This window comes from Stegodyphus dumicola, chromosome X1 (assembly GCF_044657685.1).
Source record: "Stegodyphus dumicola isolate Sdum_Otavi_A_Nest chromosome X1, ASM4465768v1".
NCBI lineage: Eukaryota > Metazoa > Arthropoda > Arachnida > Araneae > Eresidae > Stegodyphus > Stegodyphus dumicola.
This window is the reverse complement of record NC_140780.1, coordinates 61,362,044-61,388,661: the sequence shown is the minus strand read 5'-3', so window position 1 is coordinate 61,388,661 and position 26,618 is coordinate 61,362,044. Positions and strand designations below refer to the sequence as shown.

The 26,618-nt window shown below is 32.2% G+C and overlaps 1 protein-coding gene across 3 annotated transcripts in view; it reads left to right on the top strand.

Moving 5' to 3' along the window:
* Window positions 1-3,432: 3,432 nt before the first annotated feature.
* Window positions 3,433-26,618, top strand: part of Mitofilin (inner membrane mitochondrial protein mitofilin) — a 73,483-nt gene continuing 50,297 nt past the window's right edge. For 2 of the 3 annotated variants that reach the window (XM_035354283.2, XM_035354281.2), the window contains exons 1-4: window positions 3,433-3,560; window positions 18,165-18,214; window positions 18,558-18,731; window positions 26,477-26,573. In XM_035354283.2, the coding sequence (XP_035210174.1) occupies window positions 3,522-3,560; window positions 18,165-18,214; window positions 18,558-18,731; window positions 26,477-26,573 (360 nt within the window). In that variant the 5' untranslated portion in view covers window positions 3,433-3,521. Of the gene's footprint in view, window positions 3,561-4,580; window positions 4,614-18,164; window positions 18,215-18,557; window positions 18,732-26,476; window positions 26,574-26,618 lie in introns of those variants that run through there. The other variant, XM_035354282.1, reaches the window with a different exon arrangement.

Here is a 26,618-nt window from a genome sequence, read left to right as displayed (position 1 = left end):
ATCGAAAATCTGTGCATGTCCATAGAAATATGAAGAGTTACGTGTTCATGTCATACCTGCATTTGCGAAATAACTTCATTATAGTAGGTACACGTATGTGTTCTTTCTGTAACATTAGTTTTAATTTGTCATGTGTTTGAAAAACAGCTCAAAATTAGCTAGATAGGTTGAAGAGTTCGGTAGACAGATAGAATTTGTGCTCGACGAAGCGATTATATAACCCAGCATGGATTTCTAGATTTGTTAGCAATAGGTTATGTAGGTGCGGAACGATTCAAGAGGTGATGTCGAGAATTTTCAACGATGCGCAGTGTACTGATTACTAAACAATGCTGGCAGATTCCGGCGGATGCCACACTGAAATATTGTATGAGTCAGGGCTGTCATGAGAGATACTGATTATTCAAATACCACTGAAATTGCAACCATATTCCTTTTTTTTTTTTTTTTTGGGGGGGAATTCTTCTATACCGGGCATTAGAAAAGTTGTTATTCCAAAGCTTTCAGTAAAAATGTTTACCGATTTCTTAGGTTAGGATTTAATTTTAGTTTAATTTTTCTAATGGTCTCAAGTTGTTGCCCCTCATGCTAATTGTATGGAAGCAAAATTACTTTTTAAGCAAAAGCCTAAACAAATTAATAGCTTATTTTTAAATAAATATTCTCTTTGGAATAACAGTTTTTCTTTAGTGCGCTTTTACATGTATCATTTAATTTATCCTTTCTAAAAGACTGCTCATGAATTAAAAAAAAAAAAAAAAAAAAAAAAAAAAAAAAAAAAAAAAACCACTCAGTTTTTCTTTTAAATAATGGTTTGTAATTTACTCAAACAACATTTTTTTAGCCCAAAGAGACAATTGCTCACAAGGGATATTAATTTCTTTTTGGCATTTTGCGTTGGTTCACTATAAACGGCGTTTCACTTTTCAAATTGTTGCCACTAAATATTAGAGCCCTGCATTACATTAAAGAAATTAAATAATGAAGAATCTGCATGAATGCATGTATATTTCTCTTGCTGTGCAAAAATAGCGGTACCTAGAGATATTAAAGTTTGAAAAAGGTAGTCGTTCATTTGAATACGGGCAACTGGAAGTCCAGATTTGGAATTTGTTTTATTATCTATTTCATATTTTGTAAAACTCAAGGCTTACTTTTCAGGAAGAAGGGGGAAGTAAATAAATAAAATAACTAATAAAATAATCAAATGACTAATAGTTAAAATAATTGAATTAAAATTAAAATTCGAAAAATATAAAGAAAAACAAAAATTTAACAAATTATTAAATTTATGAGAAATAGTAAAACAAATAAAATACTAGGCTTCATCATATTTGGAGCGCCTGCTATCCTTACAATATCATTCAGAAACTAAGCACTGGCTTAGGAGAACTTCGGCTGAATTCAAGCCCTGAGTATACGGTATAATGCTCTATTTCAAGGGATGAGAGAAACAAAACCCATTCTTCCAGTACACTAATGGAGAAAAGTAAAACAATTAAAACGACACTAATGACAATAGCGTGAATGCTAGAAATAATATAAGAGTATGGAAATAAATTTGAACGGAGAAATGTAGCGTCGAAAATAGAGAAGGGTCCTATGCTTTCTGACCGCCATGCCCTGGCAATATATGTCAAGAAGAATGCAACTGGGCCAAAAAAAAGTTTACCCCGAATCTGATCCGATAGCAACATAAGAACAAGCGTAAGGCCTATTCAAGTGAAAATTCTTGTCTCCCGTATTTAGCTACATGTTCAAGTCTGCAGAGCTCTTCAATGAGAGGTCTCTAACGCTGGACGTGCATGACCAAGGTAATCACTTTTAGTACTTTTGTGAACAAAACATTTTACCCGCTCTCATAGTCAATTCATTGCACTACCCGTAGGATAAAACTTTGACATGTGGATGGGGAAATTTCTCTCCTACATTCCTACATTCATTCTTTTCCCTAGAGAAAAACAGGCAGATATTCGGAAATTATAATCGATTTTTAACGCATACTTATTTTTAAAATAAAAATTTCCTCCTGATACTGTGTCCCATTTAGAGCTCCGAAGTGCTTCTGCTAGAGTTACTATTTACCTCTAAAACTGAGACGTACCGGAGCCCGAGTCCTGTAGGCTCCCGTGGAAATTAAGCTCTGGTAAAACTTTAACGAATTTTTGATTAATAAACTCAATGTTTTCAAATCGAGCAATGGCAACACTGTATGAAAAAAAAAATTTATTTCCAGCGCGCGATACTGTGTATCGAAAATTTTAAAGATATTCTCTTTTAAAATTATTTTATGGTATTGCTGTTGATTGAATTTTGTGGTTTTAAGTGCGAAAAACATGCTATTTAATAAACAAAGGTAACGCACAAAACGTTAAAAACACGCTCCTTTGGGGATAATATAAAATCTGAAAGTTTTCAGATTTTTTTTTTTTTTCTTTTCATGTAATTGCAGACCATTGAATATGCTCTGAAATGAATCGCATTTTATCTTCCGTTTGATAAATCCGTAGAACAATATTTAAATACCATTCAGGAATAACATTGTTAGTTATTAATCATAAACTTCAAAATATTCGTTTTAAAAATTAATGTCACTTGACTTTTGTGATCAGGTAAAACGCTACGACTACATTGGACCTGCTTTTTAGTAGTATGGGCTGGATTGAAGTTTTCCTTTTTTATTATTATAATCCACTGTTTACTCAAATTTTCATCCTAAGGAAACATGAAACGAAATCTTATTTTCTTTACATTCGTCCTTAATATTGTTGTTTGAACAACCGTATGCGCAACAAGCAGTAGACATTATCAGCACTGATATACTAGAAAAAGTAAAGAACAATTTACAAACGAGAATCAAAATAATAAATCTATAATAGACAAATCCTAAAAGATTTGAAAGAACTGTCAAATTAACGAAAGAATTTATACGTAAATACGAACATTCAAAACATGGTAAAGCCAACGAGATAATATACTGTTATATGAAGTCGTTGGGTAAAGCAGTGAACAACGGGTATCATGAGTATAACAACAAAATATACCAATATATATATATCAAAATTATACTAACCAAATGAACGAATAGATAATTAAATGATGAAACAATGACTGAAAATGAATTACAAATTTCATAAAGAATTAAGAGCAAACTAAACTTTCAACAAATCGAATGCAGCGGAATTACCTCGTTTGTTTACAGCTAAGAACCTCCGACGTCACCGGAATGTATCTCATTGCGAAGAGGATGGCTACTGAGAAAAAAAAAAAAAAAAACCTCTTAGCAATAAAATGTATCATACGCTTTCCGTAGAAAAATACATCATTGGATAAAAACCATAGTCTGAATTTCTCCCTCATTTGGTGTCAAAGCAGTATGCGAACAGTATGAACAATCTGAGAGCATTAATCAAGAAATAAATATTTCATTCTGCTTCAAGTTGGCAACACCTTGATATTTGTGTTTGGTCTGTTCGTTCCAAGGACTTTTTCGTTCGAAAATTTAATAAATTTTAAGAGTTATGTGGCGGTCAGTCCGGTTTTCTGGCTTAAAACTAAAAGTATGTAATTTTTTAAAATAAAGTAATGTACTAATGCTTTGTTGAACTTATTAAAAGGTATTAACATGTTACATTGCATTAAACGTTAAAGTAATATATTTTATTTCTGGTAAAATTTAAATTGCCGCCCTTGTAATTCTGTTTATAGAACATGTGTTTTTCATGGTTGCTAATTATCTCTTGTAGTTGTTATCTTACGGGATTTTTTTTTAAATGCATCTTTTTATCGGTAATATATTTTCTACTTTTTGTTCCTATTTAAATAATATAAATGGAAAATAATATTGATCACCAGCTCATCGAGTAGATTATCGACTCATCGATAAATTAAACTTCTATTTCAGCATATTTTTTCTTCTTTTTTTTTTGTTGTTGTTATCGTACTGTCGCAGATCGTAACTCTACTTTAAAATATTTTTATCATGTAAGTGTAAATCAGTTTCAAATCAAAATCCATTTGATTAACACAAGGTTTTAAAGAGGATTTTAAATCTTTCAAATGCTGTTAACATCATACAAAACAATAATTTTGATCCAGGGAATGCATTCTTGGAACAAGTTGAAGATGAGAATAACTGATTTTAGTAGTGTAATTTATCGACAGTTCATTGCACCCTGCACCATAATATAAAAGTGAGGTTTCGTTTAATTTATTTGTTGCATTTACTTCCTTATCGAAATATTTGCATGTATCTGTGGCAAGTAAAACTATTTAATTAGAATTCAGTCACATGTTTTAAATATTTTTTTTATTGAACGGTAGGCACTTGCCTTTTTTCAGCATTGGCCACTCCTAAGGCCAGAAGTGGAGGCACCTAATAGCCAGCCACCGTTACCTCCCGTGAGGGGACAGACAGTTCACATCCATGCCTTCTCTGAGATTCGAACCCAGGCCCTTCAGTATTGCAGTCGGCTCCCCTAACTACTATACTGTCTAGGCAGCTGTTTTAAATATTATTTTAAACTAAGTTATGCATATTAATATATAAGGGCATAAATAATAAAGTACATCTTTGGTGTATTATAAGAATCCATATGAAGTATACTTGGTATGTAAGTATATGGTATTTATTTATAGTTAAGTTTTATTTATGACATACTTTTTCATTGTATACCTGTCACTTTGTCAGATTTAAAGTTGTTTTTTAAACATTTCATTAAAACTGTGACTTGTATTCACTTTATTATATGAATTAATTCCTGAGGATTTAATTTTTTTTAGAATAATGGTTTGCGATTTTTTTTCTATAGCAGATTGACAGCTGAAATATGTCTACTTTAAAATTTGATTAAGATGTCTTATAGTTTTAAATAATGATATATATCATCGGAACTAGTCTTATATACGCCCTTGATTGGCGACAAATTTCTTGCCAAATATTTTTGGCGAGAAACTCTATGGTGCCATATTACTATCTAAATTTTTTGTCTACATTTCGAACTTTAAGCCTAAAATGTCTCCAAAAACGCGTTTTTCGCAAATGCAAAACCATGTTTTGAACACACAATTTAAGCTAAAAATCCAAAACAAAACAAAAAATTTAGATAACAAAAACGTAAGATTTCTAACCAAAAATTTTGACAAGAATCCATGTACACAGCGATATGTATTAACTTAAAAAAACATCGAATTGAACATCTACCAATTACACAAGCTAGGCAGCGAAAGAATCTACGAACCACGAACACCTCGCTTTAATAATTAACAACAATAAATTTCAAACCATACCATGTACACAGCTTCCTGTTTAAATTTAAGAAAACATCTACGAATTGCACAATCTAGGCATTGCACACATGTCAACAAAATAAACTAAAATTACAAACAATTAAAAAAACAACAATAACAACAGAAATTCATAGTAAAAAACAATGAACATAACATTCTACAAAATAAAATGCACTTACCATAATACATTCATTAATAAAATTTCGCCAGTCGCACAATGTCTGTGAACGAAAGGGCTATATCGCATGTCTTTCTGCGATTCAAAATTTCGAAAGTAACGATAAAAACTTCCTCCAAAGTTAACTTATGAGTTAAACGAAAACAAGTTAAAGTTACATGAAAACCATGATCCAAATCTTAAACTCCGCTGACAACCACATACTTTACCAGCAACCATTTGACTGCAAATCCACACAAGAACTATCAGAAATGCCCTTCTTCGTCCGAGTTCTCATAGCAGCTCCACATTTCGGACTCCATTTTAAAAGTCCCACGGAAATTCAAAAAATACACTTCGATCCTCATAAACACACCCATGAACAAAAGACTCATTAACAACTCCAACATCGCACCTTTTAATACTAAATTTACTTTTTACACAATCTAAAATATGCGACAGAAATCTTGCCACCACGTCTATCATTGTAACATTGGTTATTTCAAAACACACACGACATGAACCAATGAGCAATTAAACCACTGCAGCAAAAGAGTTAAGTTTCAACATCAAAAGGGTTGCCATACAAACAACATCATGCCCAAAACCAGCGCAGAACGCATATCCCCACATTAGGTGATCTTAGGGCGTATGTAAGAGTAGAGCCATATCATAGAGAGTAGAGCAAGTTTGGGCCTGTAATAAATACCTTCTGTACAGGTAGAAGTCTTGTTTTTTATTTTTAAATTTGTTCATGTTTCTTTTAAAGCTGCCTTTTTTAGAAGAAGAAGACATGTAGCCTGTTGCAGTAATAGTGATGATACATCTAAGTTAAATTTTCACTTAAAATCTTAGTTAGTTAAGGATTAGTTAGTTAAGGTTATTAGGAGTTAAATCTTACAAGCCAGCTGCCAAACATATACAAGATGATAAATTTAGTGTGGTTTTTGTATTTATTCTTACTGCTTTTATAAATATTTTCATGTGGCATGTGAACTGCTAAATCATATTACTGATTTTATGAACTCATGCAAACTACGAAAAGGTACAATTGTTAAATGTTACATAGATGTTCAGCTGGTAAATGTTGCATAGGAGGTAGCACAAACGTACGTACTCATTACACTAAATACCTCAACATAGTTTGATTTTCTTAAAAATTCCATTTCAGAATAACATTTTCAAATATATGTGTCTAGATTTAATTTAGAACATTATAAAGTGTTCTTATTCATTTTATGAAGTTTTGTTTGGGGAATAGAATTCAATCTGGTTTACTTGAATGATGATAATTTATGTGTGAGTAATATAGCTAATCCCTGCAATGAGAAAAAAATAATTTAGGAGATTTCTTTCCTGAAAAATTTTGGTCTGTTTCAGCCACCTTTTATAAATCTTATCAGTTATGCATGCCTTAATGCATTACTGCACTAAGAAACGTTTCTTCACTTGCCTGAAGCATATTGGGATTTTGTATTTTTCGAAGAATGAAAATGAGGGCTTCTCTGAATCTGTCTTGTTGACTGCAGATAATACTGTAATTTTTTGGTTAGGTTTTTCCCTTACGAGGTTTGGAAAAATTCTTTAATTTATCAAGTTTTGAGAAATTTTATTTTAATTCATCCAGATTTTGATGTTTTAAGGTAAAGGATAAAAGAAAGGGAAAGGCCTGATATTTATATGTTGGAGAATGTCTAATTTTAGTTTATAAATTAGAGTAAAATTATTTAATTTGTTTACGGCTTAACTTTAGCAACATGATAGATCTTAAAAGTGACTAGTTTCACAGGCTGAAGTTTCTTGAACATGTGAGTCTATATAATTGTGGGAAAAACATAATAAATTATCACAGCAATTCTGAAACTATTTTCAAGTGCAGGACCACTTTTATAAATTAGAAAGGCTCTACGGACTGCCTTACTGTTGTTTTATTCGAAAGTAATTTTTTTTAGCAAATGTTACTAACTAGTATATTTATATTTTTAAAATACAGTTAAGTAAAATTTATTTAATTTTATGTAAAGTAATTAAATTAATAAAAAAAAATTATATTTTTTTAATAATTCAAATCTATTAGAGTTTGGATAATCTTTTTCGTATTAACTAAAAATGAAATGTTAAAAATATATTTATGGGTGCCCATTGGCGATTTTTGGCGGTACATGGACACCAAGCTTGTGTAATTCTTTGACTTGTTATTTTGGCTTTGTGTGTTTGGCAAATTACAAAGATGCATTTTCATAGTGCTAAGAAATAGTGTCAAAAATCAGCAAACAAGGCAAAAAGGAATCCAAAAGATAACTGCGTGCAAACAACAGGATTAATCTTTATTGGTGCATCAGTGCAACATCTGCTGTGGTGGCATTAATACGCAAGTACCATAAATTATTATGGCCAAAATATGCAGCATGAAAAAGCTGCCAACAAAAAATAAAATGGGAAAAAATGAAATGCAACAAATTCAAGTTATTAATTTTTGCTTACAGTTTCTTACTTAATTGCCTTAATATTTCTGGTATCTGATTATCTGCCAACTCTGAAAAGAATTCACCAGGCAACATGCTGTATTGCCAAAATAGGCAACACATGATGTCAAAATGTATTTATCTGACAACCCAGGTATGTGCATGCAGTCAGCAGATGAGGGGAAGTTTTAGCATTTGTTACATTGCATTGAGTACTTTTTTCCCTCTTGTAAGAAATCATAATGGTGTTGCGTTTCTGTATGGGTTCGTGGATTTGGAGTGATTGATGATAACACTTGATGAAGTATCAAAGCACAATTTATTTGTCAGTATTACTCTTCACAGCTTCAAAAACACAGTTACAGTCATAAAAAAACTATGACAATCATTCTGAAACAATCAGCAACACAGTCTTCAGGGTATAGCGGTGAAGACAGCTTGGTACTTTTCCATTTCGCCTGCGCAGATCTCGCCAAGCAGACTCTATTGGCGACAACACACAGTATACACATAAAAAATGTTAACAAATGTTAGTTCTAAGAAATTTTTATTTTGAAGGCATAAATATTTTAATGTTGTTTAAAATTTTGTAAAAAGACAATAAATAAAGCCGATAAATTTGTAAAAAAGACATTAATTTAAGAATTTACTAGATGTTTTCATGGTACAACATCCTGATTCGCCGTTTCATATCATGTGATCCCAAGTGATCTCATCCCACGTAAATTACGCTACAAAAATCTAATTCTTTCAGTAATTATCTACATTAATTTCAAGTTAAATCTTAATTTGGAATACAAATTTAAATGTAAGAATTATTTCAATTTCTACGAATAGCTTACTCAGAAATTATGTAAAACCGCAGTGCATTCTCGTTAGAACTGATGAATTTTAACCTCGACTTTGCATTTTCTATATTTTCGCCTTCGAATAAGCAATGTGTGCATTCTAATTGACTAATTACTGCGAATGGCCTTAGGGGATAAAATTAAACTATCTGGGTAAAAATTCTATGTAATTGTATGCAACTATTGAAAGAAACAATCAATCTGCTAAGAAATGGCTGCTACTTGTTTTGAAAATGAGGTGTAAAAGGTTGCCCACGAGGATATTCTGTTTGGCTTCGGTTGTACCATTTTTGGCGACTTTATCGTTTGCGCCGGCAAAATGGAAAAGTACCGACAGCTTCATGGCAAAGCACTAAAAAAAGCTCTCGATTCAGTTTGATCATTCTTGGAACTCAACATACTCTCGAGACTCTCGACCCTACAACTAGCGATGCACTCAATAGCCGCAACAGCGCATGCTTTTGATGCACCAAGTTGCGATACACTAACGAGACAACTCGACATTAGACTCGATAGACTACGAACACTCTTGATAGACTGGATACTAGACTTACAATCGACTGCTACTCCATGGACCAACAGTGTTTATATAGCTTTTGGCTTGTGTTCGAGAACATTCTGTGCCAAACTGGTAAGAATTTGTTTCAGAAGGTTCTCCATCTGTCTATGGCTTATTGCGAATTTTGTAGCAAAATGGGTGATTTCACGCCAAATCTGGTAAATCTAACCCTAAACCTGCTTTGCGGTGAAGCTGTCCTACCGCAGCTGGTCATTTTGTAACAGAGCCCCCTCCCAAGGACTGCACGTCCCAGGCAGTACAATCCTTGGTCAGATACAAACAATTACAATTCAATACAAACAAAACATAGTAAAACAATCAAATAACATAACTAAACAAATATTTACATTATGTGCAAGTTATATACACAAATTAACCACATAACAAGTTTAAATTATACAAATTAAAGTTCAGAATTAATTTCAGTCTCGGTTTTTTCATTAGGTTATAACCCCAGGTGAAATACTCTTTCACTGCAGTTCTCGGGTGTTTCTCTGTTTTGTATATCACAGTTTGAAGATTCGTTCCTTTCAGACTTTCATCCACAGGAAGATCTGGAACAGTTTGCTGACCACTCTGTAGTTTATTCGCATTATGTGTACAGTTCACCTCGGTACTTTAGCAGTTGGTACACTTTTATTTTCTTCTATTTCTTGAAAACCAGTTCCGATTTTTGTATCAGCTTTGAATAGAATCTGATTCTTTATGAACAGAAGTATCCTGCTGTAGAATCAAGTTTGTGTCTTACAAATTGTATCTTGAGACACATACTTAGTTTGAGAAGTGGCTGTATTTTCTCGCAATGCCGGAACTCTGCTTAAGCTGTATGCCAGCTTCTCCCATCTCTACATCGCATGAACTTTCAGATGGTTCAGTACTTGCTAACTGCGACTTTGTAACTTCACTATCACATACCTGCCAACTTTTAAGAATTTTTCGTAATTTTTACGAAAATGTGTTTGTCTTTACGATTTTACGATCGTAATCCATTCTTTACGATTTTTTCCCTTTTTCAAGTGTTTTTAGTGATTTTTGTCGAAATTTTAGAATTTTTCGCCAATTCAGCGCTTTTCGCCAATTGCATCGTGTTTTACCGCCGACTACTTCGAATTCAGTAACCTGCAGTTTCTCCCAACTCGCCGCTTAACCAGCCAATCCAATGCGCTGAACTTGTTTCTCCCACTCTTTTCTTTGTGGGCGCCAGATTATTTTTTTCGCGTTCGCTTCAGCAGCAAGGGAATTACTCAGCGAGCGTGGATTGTCGCATTCTGTTTTTTTTTTTTTTTTTTGTTTGCACGTGTTTTTTACGAATTTTCTTAGAATGTCGTTGTTACCAAATGAGTTCTAAAAAACCGTATTCTCAATATTTTCGGCCTGCCTACAAAGCCGAACTTCCAACAGTTAAAGAATCCTTCAAAGGAAATAACTATGCGTTTTGCAATGTGTGCGTGTGTGACTTCATAATAAGTCACGGTGGAAGAAGCGACATTGTGAAGCATGTTAAGTCTAAAAAGCATGAAGTTAATGCTTCGGCTTTGACAACGTCAAAGAAAGTGGACGATTTTTTTTTCAAATTCGGCTACGAATTCGGATGCTGATGTCATTTTGGCAGAGTGTTTGTTTACTGTATTCCTCATCGAACACAACGTGCCGCTAAGCGCTAAGCCAGTCAACTTTTCAGACGGATGTTTCCCGACTCCAAGATTGCACAGAAATATGCTTGTGCTCGCACGAAAACATCTTTTATTGTGAACGAAATTGCTTACGATGCACAAAGTAAAACGATAGTTGCACTCCAGAATTCAGCATTTTTGGTGTCAATTGATGGCAGCAACGACAGCGATTGGAAGCTTTACCCCATCGTTGTCACGTATTTCTGTGATGTTTCTAATGAAATGAAAACTCATCTTTTGCGTCTTCCTTTGTTAAATGGAGACGCTACGGGGGAAAATATTGCCTCTTTGGTAATTAATGAGTTGAAACAACTTAACATCCCAATATCAAACTGCATTTCATTTGGTGCAGATAATGCTCATGTCATGGTGGGTGACAAAAAGGGTGTAGCCTCTTTCCGCAAAAAAGAACAAGATGAATTAATTGTTATTGGATGCCCATGCCACTTAATTAATTTGGCAGCAGAAAATGCTGCAGCTGCTTTACCATTAAATATTGACCAGCTTACGATTGATGTGTTTTTCTATCTGGAAAAAAGTGTAAAAAGGAAAGAAAACCTAAAGAATTTCCAAGAACTGTGTTCTGGTGAAATGAGAAAAATTCTGAAACATATATGCACGAGATAGTTATCCTTAGGCAGAGCGCTAGGAAGGTTTATTGAACAGTGGGATGCATTGCTAAAATATTTCCACGAAGAGACCAAAATGAAACCACAGATCCCATCAAATTTGTTGGCATATAAGATTCCGAAAACCTACTTTGCTTCTTATCACAATGCTTTAAAAGGGAAAAGCCAACACACAGAATCAAACTCTTTAAAAAGAAAATGCTTAGAAGACTCCTCAAAGGTCAACTTTGTTAAAGAAGTTGAAGGGAAGAAGAAACAGTCTTCTATTAACCAGGAGGAACAAATTTTCTATCTTCTTTCTTCGGATTTGAACAAAGCATATTGTAGTTTTGTGTTAAGTACCATTAAGATTTTTGAAAGTGTAAATACCCTTCTACAATCAGCTTCGCCAAATTCTTAATGATCTTATTAATGATCTTATTGAAATTCTTAATCTCCCCTGCTTATCCAAATTCTTAATGATCTTTTGAAAGAACTTTATACTAAGTTTGTAAAACCGTCCGTTGTGAAAAACAGTGTGTTGATTCGTGTTGCATATAATAGTTTGGCAAATCAAAAAGATGACAGTGATCTTATAATTGGAAATCAAACCAGGGAACTTGTAAATTCTTTGAAAGATCATGAGAAAAAAGAATTTTTTCAATGTGTTAGAAAGTACTTTTCCTCAGCCTGTGATTACATTGTAAGGAAGTTTCCTTTGCAAAATGAAGTTCTTTTAAATGCTGAAGTGGCAAATTTGAAACAAATTGAAAATTCATCTTTTGAACAGATTTGTTTTTTTATTGATAAATTTCCATTTTTGTTAACAATTAAAGAAAATGAATGCCATAATGATGCTTTATATGAACTACAGAACCAATTTTCTGCTGCACAGTTTGAAGACTTTGCCAGTTCTGGAGAAGATAGACTTGATGTCCTCGTTGGTACCTTAAAAAGAATAAAAAGAGCTGATGGAACACCAAAATATGATAGACTAGCAAGAGTTTTATGTGCTATTCTCGTAATTCCACACAGTAATGCTGAGTGCGAGAGAGTCTTCAGTGTTGTGAAGAAAAACAAAACTATGTTTTGTTCTTCAATTTCACCAAAACTCTAGAAAACATTTTAATTGCTAAATGTTATGAGGAAACTAATTGTTATGACAGGAAATTTTCCAAAGAATTTTTGGCTAAAGCCAAAAAATGCACTCTAAATTCATTGCAATAATTTTTTTGTATAACATTAAATTCTTGTTTTATGTTTCCTAATAAATTTTTTAGTTACTACTTAATTGAGATTTACTAATATAAGTACAATTTTCTTTTTTCTATTTGTATAAATTGTTATTTTTTTAATATCAAAGCATGATATTAATTCTTCGTGTTCTTCTGAATTTTGGAGAAATCTTCTGAATTTTTTTATCTTTAGAGGTTGGCAGGTATGCTATCAGTTTCTATGAACTTAACAGTCACATTTTCACTTTCTTCCACTGCTACTTCAGACACTTGAGAATCAAGAGCTTCTTTCCCATCTTTTATTTCTTCATGTTTTCGTTCTTTTTCTTTAGAGGTTTCATCCATCATTTCTTGATCTTTCTCAGACACTTCACTAGCTATTTCCTTCACTTTTTCATCCTTTGATTCTTTAGATGTCACTTCTGTCATTTCCACATCTTTTGTGGCTCCAGTTACTTCTGTAAGTTCCACTTTCATCTGTTGGAGTTGCTGTCACAGCTTTTTTTGGCCAACTTTTATCTCTTCTTTTCTGACTTCATCTCTTCTTGTCTGGCTTTCATCTCAGCCCTCATCTCTTCATATCCAGCTTTTATATCAACATATGTGAATTTGATCTCAGCCTTCATCTCTTCATATCCAGATTGATATCCACTGGCCAAACTGGTATCTTTTCATGTCTGGCTTTCAACTCTTCAAGTCCAGCTTACAAGTCTTTCTTTTACAGCTGCTAAGAAGTCCGTCAGCTTCATTTCCTCCACCATGGCATTTTCCTGTAGGCGGGTCACTGGCATTCCTGACACCAGTTGTTTCATTTCTGTATGGGTTTTTGTATTTGGAGTGATTGACGACAATACTTAAAAGTATCAAAACACAGTTTATTTGCCAGCTTCAAAAACACATTTACAGTCATAAAAAAACTATGACAGACATGCTGAAACAATCAGCAACACAGCTTTCAGGCTATCAGGCTAGAATGATGAAGACAGCTTCATGGCATAGCACTAGAGTACAGTTCCCAACTCAGTTTGGTAGTTCTTGGAACTCAGCGTACTCTCGAAACTCTCCACGCTACAACTCTGAATGCACTTGATAGCCTCAACGATACACGAACTCGCGATACACTGACAAGACACCTCGACACTAGACTCGATCAACTCGATAGACTACGAGACACTTTCAATAGACTCGCGATCAACTGCTATTCCACATACCAGCAGGGTTTATATGGCTTTTGGTTTGCGTTCGAGAACATTCTGGGCCAAACTGGTAAGAATTCATTCCAGAAGGTTCTCCATCCGTCTATGGCAGTGATTGCAAAGCTATGGCACTCGTACCACAGTCAGCACGCAGAGCCTCATCAGCCAGCATGCGACTAAAATATTACTTCCTTAATCAATAATCATAATAAAATGTTACTATGCAATTTAAATAAGTCTTTTAGTCTGTTCTTGAATGTTTCACTTACTTACTTATCGCATAATGTCACTGGCATAGTGCCTAAGCCTGGATATAAGATTTCTGTATTTTGCCATAGAAATGTTATACATATTTATTGACCCAACTTATGATGTTTTAATTGTTTGGGCCAATCATATTACTTGTTACATGGCAAAGAATACACCAAAGTTGAAGCAGCTGATGTTTGCTAAACAAATTCAAATTTATTGCAGACTGCCAGTGAGTTTAATACTTTCATTGTTAAACAGATTCCAGTTTTCAAATTAAGCATTTTGAGGTAACGTATGAATAATTCTAATTGAATATCTTAAACAGAATGTACAAATATAATGTAAAAACATGCAATTTGATAATATAGCAAAACACGAAAGCTTAGAAAGGAAACCGAGTTTATTCATATGCGCTTAGACAAAATAAGCCCAATAAGCCGAAAAGGAGCATGTGAAATCTAAAGTTTAACAAAGAGATGTCTGAGTTAAGGGTTATTACTGTCCCCTGTTCATATTTGAATCTGCAGTCACAGATTGTTGATTCGTGAAAATCCAATTCCTTACTATTGGCTAATAATGTTACTTCTTTTTAGTATATGATCGATTTATATTTAATGCCTCATTTTTAAATTTTGTGCTTTTCTATACTCCAGGTCTTGAACCCTCTCAAATGACGCCAGCAAAAAGGCAGAATTAAACATTGATAGTGGAAGATCGTTTCAAGATTGGAGTTATTGAACACAGTAGGAAAGCATTATGCATTCTGTGTGGGGGAAGTGTTGTGTGTCGTACATCTAGTCTACTTTAACACCAAGCACAAGATTGATGAAGCTGAACGGAAGGTGTTTATTGAAGGGAAGTTGAGGAATTATAATTATCAGAAAGTTGGTTTTTGCAATTATCTTTCTAAAACAAACCATCTAACAACAGTCAGCTTTCAAATTTCACTGTGCCTGGCAAAACATGGTAAACCGCTCTCTGATGTGAATTTAATCAAAGAGGTTATATTGTGGGAGTAATTCTCTTTTTCGTGACTTTCCAATAAGGACAAAATTAAACATTGCATTGCTGAGATGCCACTTAGCAGAAAAATTTCTAAAGATCGAGTCTTGCGAATGGCAAGTGATATTGGTCGGCAGCTCAGCACTGACTTACAAAAGGCAGCCTGTTACTAAATGTGCTTGGATGAAAGCACAGATATAAATAACCATGCAAGGCTAGCAATAATTTTGCATTATGCTGTTGGTGATACAATGAGAGAAGAGCTGGTTAAATTGGCATTTGCGTGAAAGAATGCAAGGAGTAGATATTTGCAATGTTGTGATGGAAGCTTTTTTACATAAGACATAAGACCAGAAAAAGTATTTTCAATTACTAGTGATGGTGCACCTTGCATGTTGGGAACAACATCTGGTTTCATACAGTTCTTTGTTAAAAGAGCGAAACATCCAGTTATTCGGTTTCATTGTCTCATTCACTTAGAAGCTCTTTGTGCCAGGGACTGTTGCAGAATATTAGACGATGTTCTCAAAGATGTCACTGAGATGGTGAATTACATCATGGCTTGAGCTGTTTACTGTTGACAATTTCAAGCACTTGTTGATGAGGTTCAAGCACAGTATAACACTTTGCTTATGTACAATAATGTCTGATGGTTGACAGAGAATGGGTTTTAGAAAGATTTGTAAGCTGTTTGGATGAAATTAAGCTATTTTTGAATGAAAAAGAGTAGGATTATCCACAGCTCAGTGATAGGGTCTGGCTTAACAACGTTATGTTATAGATTTTACACAACACTTCAGTGTAATGAACAAGCAATTGCTAGATTGCTTGAGAAAAATGACAGAAAGAATGTGCGATATAAAAACATTTGAAAGAAAACTGCATGTTTTTGAAAGATATCTTGCAAGTGGGCAGCTGAAATATTTTCCAAATCTAAAGATGCATCTAGAAAATTCTACACAATTTGTGCACAATCCTTCAAGTCATGAAGAAATCTACAAGGAATTTTTTAGCATCGTAGCAGCTGCAAAGGAGAATTTTAATGATAGATTTCTGCAGTTCCAGATGGAAGCAACCATGTGTTTTCTTGCTTCTCCAGATAAATCTAAGTGTGAAGAACTTGATCTTTCTTTTTTACAATAGTTAGATCTTGAAAATCTGGAAATGGAGTTATTGAAATTGCAAGAAAGCTCTACGTGGAAAAGGAAATTTTCTGATCTGCTTGCAACACTTGAGAAGATGGAGTGTAAAGTGATACACAAGAAAGCACAAATGATAGTTATGAAAACGGAATCCTTAAAGTGTGGAATTCTCTGCCAAGTAAATTTAAATCAATGAAAACACTTGAGGGTGCTATTCTTACTTTATTTGGCTCATCTTATGCATGTGAACAGCTGTTTTCAGCTTTGAATTATGTCAAATATGACACAAGAAACAGACTACCAGATCACGTGAGTGCTGCATGTGTTGCACTCAAGATTAACAAAGTGTGAGCAAGTGTTTGACAGATTATCATAATGTATACAACAGCAAAAATCCCATTAATTATGCAAAACCTGTAATTTCCTGTAATAAATTTTTTTTGTATTATTGAAAACTCTCTTCTTATTTTTTCTCTTTTAAGTCTTAAGACAAGTGTGTGTTGTTTTGTTAAGCCAAACTCCCATTTTCAGGTTTATGTGAGTGGGTTTTGGTTGAATTTTGGACACACAGCCCCAAAAAGGTTTGACACCACTGGTCTATGGAATACTGCCAATTTTGTCGCGAAATGTTCGATTTTATGCCAAATCTGGCAACCCTGCCTCTCCTTGCGATTTTTTGGCATCCTAAATTTGCTTTGTAAGGAAGTTCTCCTACTGCAGTTGGACATTTCGTAACAATGGGACCGTGGAGTTTGTTAGCTGATGAAAGCCTTGTATTTTGTCGAACAGTAGAGAATGCAAAAATCTGCATTCCATCAAGTTGTACTTTGTAAATGATTGATAAAAATTTTGTGTTCCAATGTTGAGTTTTTGTGGCCAAGCAGTAAAGTTTCTGAACATTGGTAGTTTGGTACGGGTTCGAATCCAAGTGAATGAGCTGGCTGCTTGGTTGTTTTCATGGTTTTCGCCATGTGTATATGTGTTCGTTTCTCTTAGAAAGTCCTCCAAAGGCATCCTGGGTGTTTTCATCATGTGTAATGTGTACATGAGTTAATTTCTCTAAGAAAATCCTCCACAAAGGCATCCCTTGCCTTATGCAGTCCACTACAATTCATTTGAAAAAATGCATCAAGGTTTTTTTTTTTTTTTTTACAAAATAATTATTTCAAAGTTTACAGTTACATTTGTAACATGAAATAACAATCCATTCCAAAATGCCTTTTTAAAGCTGTTAAGTTATTTATAAGCTGTGGACTACTTTTCACACAGTATATTGATCCAAAATTCTTTTACTACCTATTTTACGAAATTTAATTATGACTACACTATTTTTTATTGAGTTGCCTTAGCTTTTCTGATTGTACCTTATCTAATGATAGCTGGACTGCTGAAGAGATCAATGACAGTATAAGTTGTGGAGTAAAATGTAAAAAAAGTTATGATAAAGTTAGACATACGTACCAAAAAAAAAAAGGACCTTAAAATTAAAAAAGAATTTAATTTTAAAATTAAGTGGGTGTTTTGTATTGCATGATACTTTTAAAGTTTTAATGCATTTAGGATTTTTCAAGAAAAATCATTAATCTGAAATTCTTTGCTATTGTATCATCAAATTAAAATGTGTAACAATACCTTTCTGGAGTAGCATAATTATTATAATTAAAGATCTGTATAAATGTACATATGTATACTGCATATCTGATATCATTGTATTAAAGTTATTATAATTCCTTTACAGACTTCCTTTCCAGGAACAAAATTCCAAAGACTGTCTTCAACTTCATCTAGGTAAAATGCTATTTAATAATGTAGAATGTCTCACATTTTGTAATGAATTATTACATAGTTTCTATATAATAGTGTAATTTTTGCATATATAAGATTTATGTATTTTAATAATCATAGTCATCTATGATTTTAGCACAAAATTTATTAATTTTCTTTACTTTTTAATTTTTGGGTTGTGTGAAATTTTATTTTAGAGTGCTTAGGTTTGTAGTTTTTAGTTTAATTTTTTAAAAATATTTAAGTTTCTTTTCCGAATAAGTTTTATTCTATTGGCTGATTGTAAAATTATACTTTTTTTTCTGAGAGACTAATATTATTAAACTTTTTCTTTTCTTATGGTTAGGAGTGGAAGTGGAAAAGTGATAGTTAGCTTAATTGCAACAACTGGTTTTGGATTAACTGGAGCTATTGTGTATGGAAAATATGATCCAAAATTTAAGGAATTACTTCAAGAAAATATTCCATATGTCAGTTATATATACAAATGGTTTCCTGAAGAGGATCAAAAATCAACTAGGTATATTTTTTGTTTAAAATAATTTCTAATTAGGTTGCTTAAAAATGTGGAAATTATTAATTTTCTGCATTTATCATTTTCATTATTTAAGATGTATCAAGACTTAAAGTTATCTTGAGGCTCAATAAGCTCTGGGTCATGAAGATTTCTGTAAGGAAGAAGATTTTTATATAATATTAGCAGAATTAGAATCTTTTCTAGTAGAAAATATCATTATTTGAAAGGAATTGTGCAGTGACATATCTTCACATCTCATAGTTCCGATGTCACAATTTGAAACTTATTTTTCAAGTGATAAATGTTACAAAGGCTTATGACCTTTTCATTACAATACTAAAAATATCAAATTGTTATTGAATGAAAGGGAAGAGTTAACTAAACTCTTAGATGACAGTGGACTTTATGTGAAATCCTAGGCAGATGGTATGGTTAATTTCTTTCTAGCCCTTGTTACCAGTGGAAACAGAGTGTGAATGAAATTATAATTAGTTTAGTTTGGTTATAAATTATAATTAGTTTTTTAAAATAATTATAATTTATAACCAAAGCACCATAGAATGGTGCTTATGGTGCTTTAAAAAATTATAATTTAGTTTGCTTTTGCAGTCTGCATAAGAAAGGGTTTTCGTGATTAACTCAAAGTACTGAAATTGACTTGATGTATGTGCCGGTCTTAGATTTAAGTTTGCCAGCATACATCCAAATAGTATAAAACTACTTTGCAAGAATGGACAGGTTCATTCATCTCATTACCAGAATTTGTTTAATTTTTAGGTAATAAGTTAAAAATTATCCAAATTATGATAGCCTTGAATTATTAAAAATGAATGTAAATTTTCTTGGGTTGACTTAATTGCATTAATACCAATTTCAAACTAAATTGTTTTTAAAAATTTAAGTATGCTTTTTGTTATATATGTAAAAAAAGATTGATTTCAAAGGAGATGTGGTCCTCAGAACATTATAATTTATAATAGTAGTTTGCACTTGAAAAAGTTTGAGAAATGCTGTCCTAGGGTGCTCATGCTGAAATCTGGGATGGATATCCCGTGTGTGTTTTGCTATATTTAAGTAATCCATATGTGTAAAATTGTGGAACAAGTCATTTTTGTCTTTTAATACAATTATTTCTTCAATACAAAAGGTACTATAAGTGAAAAACGTGTTTTCATTGATTTTGAGTTAACATAATTTAACTTCTAAAACTGAATGTGTGATTGTGAAAATTTACAAATTCAGAAAACCTGTTAAACAGCTGCTGAAAGGTCTTGCAGATCATTTCCGGTTTTAAAGAGGCTTTAAATAGAGAAAATATTCATTTTATGGCATTTTTAAATTAAAAAAAAATAAGTCTCATAAAAACTACAGAAACTATTTATGTGGTCATCTGGTCCCTATCGTTATAATTATTAAAAGTTTATACATATTCTAAAAATAAAACACAAAACATATGGCACCATTGCTGCACTACAGTCAAGACCAATATAGCAAAGTGCTTCTCTCCTTTACATTACCTGCAGGATAAATCATTTACCAATTGCTTTTTTTCCACTCTCTGTCCTTCTAACAAGGAAGGTCTCAACCTTGATCTGTAAATTTTTCTGAAAAAGTATATATGAATCTACTCATCTAGAAAGGCATGATTGTAAAAAATTAGCTGCTAATATTCTACAGATAGGCAGTTAAAAACTGTAAAAAAAACAAGATTTGGTTATACAGCACTTTTTGATACGTTTGAAGATTTTTTATAATGCATCTTTGAAAATTTGGAAAGCTGATTGATGTACACAGTGAAAATATAAAATAATGAAGAGATAAAAAGTGAAAGCAAACATATTTTGACTGTCAAATTACACAAAATTTAAAGGTATAACAGAACTGATAGAAATTTTCCTTAAGAATTAGGTCAGAATACAAGAAATTCTAGATACCATTTTACTGTGGAAAAATGCATATTTTTGTCAATACAGACACTACTACTATATATAATAACAAATATGCTGAATATTAATTGTGTGTATAGCACAGGTGAAGTTCAGTTAAAAAAATGAAAGTAGTAATACTAATTGCAATTAACGGACCGAATCTTAATTACAAAAGTTTCAAGCATGCGAGGCTACTGGTGGTCAATGTGTGATCAGTAAGTGGAAAGGCTGCACATGAGTTTTAATGTTTTTCTTTGGATAATGTAAATGTAAGCAGTTTCCTGTAAAATATCCTCCCTTCATGTTAAAATGCTATAAATGTTTCACATGTTTCATTTTATTTTGAACATACAGCAAGCTATTTTCTTGTTTTTTAAGTCATTTCATATATTTCACTAGAATTTTACTGCCTTTTTCTGCTAATAATTTTGTGATGCATGTTGAGGCGTTGGTTCATTTTATTTTATTAATTTTATTATTATTGTAAATATTATTCAAAATCGTTTGTTGACAAAATAACTGCTAGTTCACTTTCAAATATACTAGCATTTTCAGAACAGTTCTTTAGCTGATGAGATGAGAATTACTTCTGTCACTTTTTTTATTGAAATACTAATTTTAGGTTTGATGTTCTCTTTTGATCAACTCAGAGTGTAATTGGAGGGTAGACCAGCATGTAAATAATTTTAAAGATGCACAAGACAATTTCTTTTTTAGATTTCACTATTTTTATTGCAGAAAATGCATATTTGCATTTAAAACATGCACAGTGAATCCTATTGCAGCGATCTTTTGTATGTCACGCTTTGAAAATTACCAGTAGTTTTTGACAGTATAATTAAGTAACAATATTGATGATAATATTTTGATCATATATTGACCAAGATTTCTGATTTCTCTGTGAAATTAAAATGTTTGCTGCATTATATAATTTTGGTAATGAATTAAATCTCAGATTCTTAATATAAGTAAGGAAGTAAGTCCCAAATTAGTAATATAAGAAAAACTTTTTAATGTACCTCTCAATTACTGATTTTATCCCCTTTCAGTATGGCTTAATTTATTATACAGTCTGACATTCTTTAATCCTTATGGCAGTGACCAAAAGTTTCTTTTTTGTTTGGCATATTTAAATTATAGAATAACAGGTACCTATGTTGAATTTCATAATCAGATCTAAAATATGTATCTTTATCTGATTCTTCTTTGAATATAAATGTCTCTTTGTTACATATGTCTTCTTTCCACAGAATGTAAGTGTTCTGTTGTGAAAATCCTTAATGAGTTTCGTATAAATTTTGAGCTTATTTTTAGATAAAAGTTAGTTTCAGGAAAATGCTTTTAGCTCAAAACAAATCATAATGATGATATATTTATATGCTGAATATTTCAGATTTCTTATAGTGTTATTTTATTATTTTGCTCATTTAATGGCAATTTGTGGAGGAGTTATTTACAAGGCAGTATACTTGTTTATTATTGATTCATAATTTAGTTTTTGAATATTTATTGATCAATATACATTTAGATGCTGTTTGTAAAGAAATTAGTTCATATGATAATCAAATAGACAAATCTGAAGGCAGCCAGTATTTGTGATCAGTATAGTTTGACAGTTTATAGAAAATAAACAGAGAGAGAGAGAGAAGCATGCCAATGCAAAACTAAAATTAGGGGGAAAAAAAGTTTTTGCTGTTTCTCAGATGAAACATATGAGGGTTTGAATCTTTCTTTGGAATACTGATTTCAGTAGACATCAACAATTCAAATCCAGATCATATTCTGAAAATGTGAAAAACCAAATTTATACCTGCTATAAAAAGGAAGTGTGGATTTGAACTCATTTACTGAGTTTGTGAATAAAAATACATGAATTGAAAATCTTTAAAATGTTAAGGTTGCTGCTGTATATGTCATGCAAAATTATAAGTTAAAAAAAGTGTAAAGCAACTGTAAAATCTAACATTAGATAAGCAATTTTGTATGAGAAAAAACTCTATCCATTGAGTAAATTCTGTCTAAGCTGAATAAATGTAGTATTAAAACATTGTGGCTATCTGACGCAAAAAAGTTTTTATCCACTCACTGGCTATAGGATTATCGGAAGGTCAGGCCATGTTCAGGAAAGAAATCAAAGACAATGAGCAAAGTGATTAGGTACCTTATAGACGTTGTGTTCAAATATCACAGTGGATAACTCTTTTTATCACTTTATCTTTCATTATGCTTTACAGTTGGCAGCTGTAGGAAACCTTGAAAGGAATAAATCATTAAAAAAAATTTAAATGAAAGGGCACCATTGAAAACCTATCAAACATTATCTGTGCTATTTGGACTCCACAGTATCATAATGATGAGTCCAAATGTGTTGAATAAAGAGAAAGCTGCAGTATTAATTTTTTGCATCAGGATAAAATTATGAGGCCAGGGGAAAGGCCAGAAACTGCTCTATTTTCATAAGATGAAATATGATATTGATATTAACCCTTTTGAGATGATGTGCCTTTATTTAAGACGATCCTAGATGGGAGTTGAAAGGAATTGTCCCACAGGATGGTGGTTTTGTGTCTTTAAGCCTAATTTTAGGGGGAAAAAAGGTGTAATTCTTAACATCATAATTTTTGGTACAATTTTAGATTATTACTTAAGCTATCATATATGTTAAAATTAGCATTTAATAATCTTTTTCCTTTACATGAAAATATGTAAAAAAAATTGCTTACTTTGAGAAATAATTTTTGAAAGTGCTATTAAAATTATTCTGATCTTATAATTGATAAAATAACATTAGTAAATTTTAAAATTAATTTTAAAAATACAAGAAAGACTACAAGTAGTAGTTTCCTAGGAACTGGAAGGCAGACACTCTGTGAGCTCGGTCTCAACAAAATGTCCATATGAGATTCACTAGAAATATCTCTAACTCTTTAGAAAATGAATCATTACTCTCATTCATGATACTTGTTGGCTCAATTACCATGTGACTATATCCTTTGTCTGATAAATAACACTTACTTGCTATAATAAACTGAAGTCAAGGCTTTCTGAAATAAAAAGCGAAGCACACAGAATATAAGCAATAAAAGCAATGCAAAGTTTAATAGAATCATATATAGTAACCCTAAAAGGCCCTATATAGTAGCAAAAAAAAAAAAAAAAAAAAAAAAAAAAAAAAAAAAAGGATTTGAAAAGATATCAGAAACTCAGGTGTTTATATCACATGACAAGTTAAAGAGCTGAGCTCGGTTTGTTTACATCAGGGCTTCTTAAACTGTGGTTGCCAAAAATTTTAGCAGTTTTGATATTTCTTTAAATTAATATAATAATTTTACAATTGCCAAATATTTTAATACAATGTATCTGAAAATAAATAAAGATGAGACAATACAGACAAAGGATAAAATAAAACCATTCCGACGCATTCGTTTTATAATGGAAACTTTCATTTTCCTTGCTTTGCACGTGGCGCTGTCATTTCGTCTGTTACGTATTTAAACTTTTCACATTGTTCTATGTCTTAAAATTAGAAATTAATTACCTAAAACTGCAATAGTATATTACAGTACAAGTGAAAAAATTGACAGCTTCATTCACGCGTGTGTCGGATTTGCGAAATAATTAATGGCTCGTACAAAATTTTAAAAAATGTTATGGGGTCTTGGGGTCACGAAAAAATCTCAGTGATAAAAAGGGGTCGCAACTGAAAAAAGTTTAAGAAACCCTGGTTTACATTATGCTTTTCCTCCTTCCCTTCAACAGCTGACATCAATGTTACACAGAATGTGATCAAACTGAAGGTCAGCATCCTAAAACTATATTCATTTAAAAAATAATGGACGTTGGATGCCATCTAGAGGTCTTTAAAAAAGTTTCAGCCTAAAATGCATATATGCATCATCCATCTCTTATGTTTGCTCTCCAGTGATGTGTAGGTGGGACTCCCAGCTGTGAGGGATGTTCGTAGGGAATGCATATATGGGGTGCCCATTTGAGAAGGGTTAAAGGTAAATTACTCGGATGAATACCACTAGAAGTCAAATAAATGGATGGCTGCTTACCTTCTCCCCCCTTTTTTAGCATCTTCTATAGAGAAGTATTTGCTGCTGATCCCGTGTAATGAAAAAAGTGACTGTCATTTATTTTTTACAAGAATGGAGCCTTTCATCAATTCAGGAGCAGTCTTCATTTATTCAAGCAATGAGACATTTTCCCATTAAACAATGTACTGAAAGCATTCTGGAATCATCTCAGATAATCTTGAGTTGTCTTCAAACCTAGAACTGTTTGATGGCAGTGGAAGTAAACACGTTTTAGTGTTTTGTGTGATGTTTTGTTTTATTTCTTTCAGTTTCCCAGTTTATTTAATCAATTATGAAAAAGCATGCAAGATCTGTCTGTCTTGAAGTAGAATGTCTTCATGGAAAATAGTTAAGGAAACTGGCTCATTCAAGTTTGGCCTATTTCAATAAAAAAGAACAAATATTATTGCAGTATTCACAAAAAGGTACTTGGTCATTGACCTAAGGAATGATTTGTCATATTTGTGGGCTGTCTATCCATAGGCTTATAAATTCTGGGATCTGTTTTGCAGTAGTTTTTTATTATGTTATCATTTAGTGACATTGGGATGCTAATAATAAGGGTTACATGTTATGTTGATTGAAATTATAAAAGGTTTCTAATTCTCTAAAATTGCTGTTAAAATATTTCAAGATAATGAATTTATAAATACTTGATTAAAATCTAAATGAATTTAAAGAAAGTAAGATGCTTTCAGGTGTAAAATGTTAGCTGAAAATTAAATTCTATAATTTTTTTTAGTTTTTTAGATTTATAAATTAAAATTTTATGTTAATGGAAGCTGTAGTGAAAAATTAAAGGACTTGTATGAGAGAATATTTTAGTAACATTTGTGCCAAATTTTTGTGCAAAAGGTTTTTATGAACTGTTTTTTTTTTTTTTTTTCCAAACTCTTACACATTGCTGGTGATTGAAACATTTTTGGTATTTTTTCCATTATCTGCCCAGCACTTCCACAAAGTCAGCAGTTGTTGGTGACTACGTTTCCACCAACCTGACATGTGGAAACAGTAGCTATTTTAAAAATACGTAGGTGGGCTGAACATTACACAAAAGAGCAAAGAGGTAACAGAATTAAAAATACACAAAACATCCTTAATTAATAGTAAAAATTGCATAAAACAAACATCTATAATGAAACAGTTAAAATTTTGTAAAGCAGTAACAAATTAACTAAAAAATGCAACAAACATCCATATTAAAACACTCACCTTTCAATTTTCTCATTTGTCTCCAAAGTGACCTGCTTGAACTAAAAAAAATAAGAAATCATGAAATTGAAGAATTCTTGGCATTGCAGATCAATTTGGCACTGCTGTTCATGTATCCATCGACCTGTTTTAACTTAAAAAACAGAGAATTGCAATCCATCAAGAAGTTCATAAACTAATTTTGAATTCCAAAATTTCTGTAAACACAGTCTTTTTCATTAGCAGGCAAACTGTACAGATTCATTACGAAAAAAAAAATCCACATGTTAATCAAAGCAGGAACCACGGGTATAACCGAAATTTGAAAATGGTGTGCATCATGTGTTTTCATAGTGCACACACCATTAGTGGGTTGCCAGAAAAAATATATATTCATCATATCCTGGGTTGCTTACTTTGGAAACTTGCCCAGTGATTCTTCTGACCGTTGAGCAGGTAATGCAAAAGTGCCAAATTTTTAAAATATTCTTATCGTGTAATTAAGTATATATATATCTATAGTTCTCCTTTTTTTCCTAATTAATTACAGTCCACGTAAAGAATCTGCAGTAGGATTGAAAGATGTGGCTGTTTCAGATAGTTTGTTAAAAAAGAAACTTGATCGTGAAAAGGCAGCAGCTACTGAGGTAAGTTGTATGGCATTCAATGTTTTCTAAGAATATATAACTTAG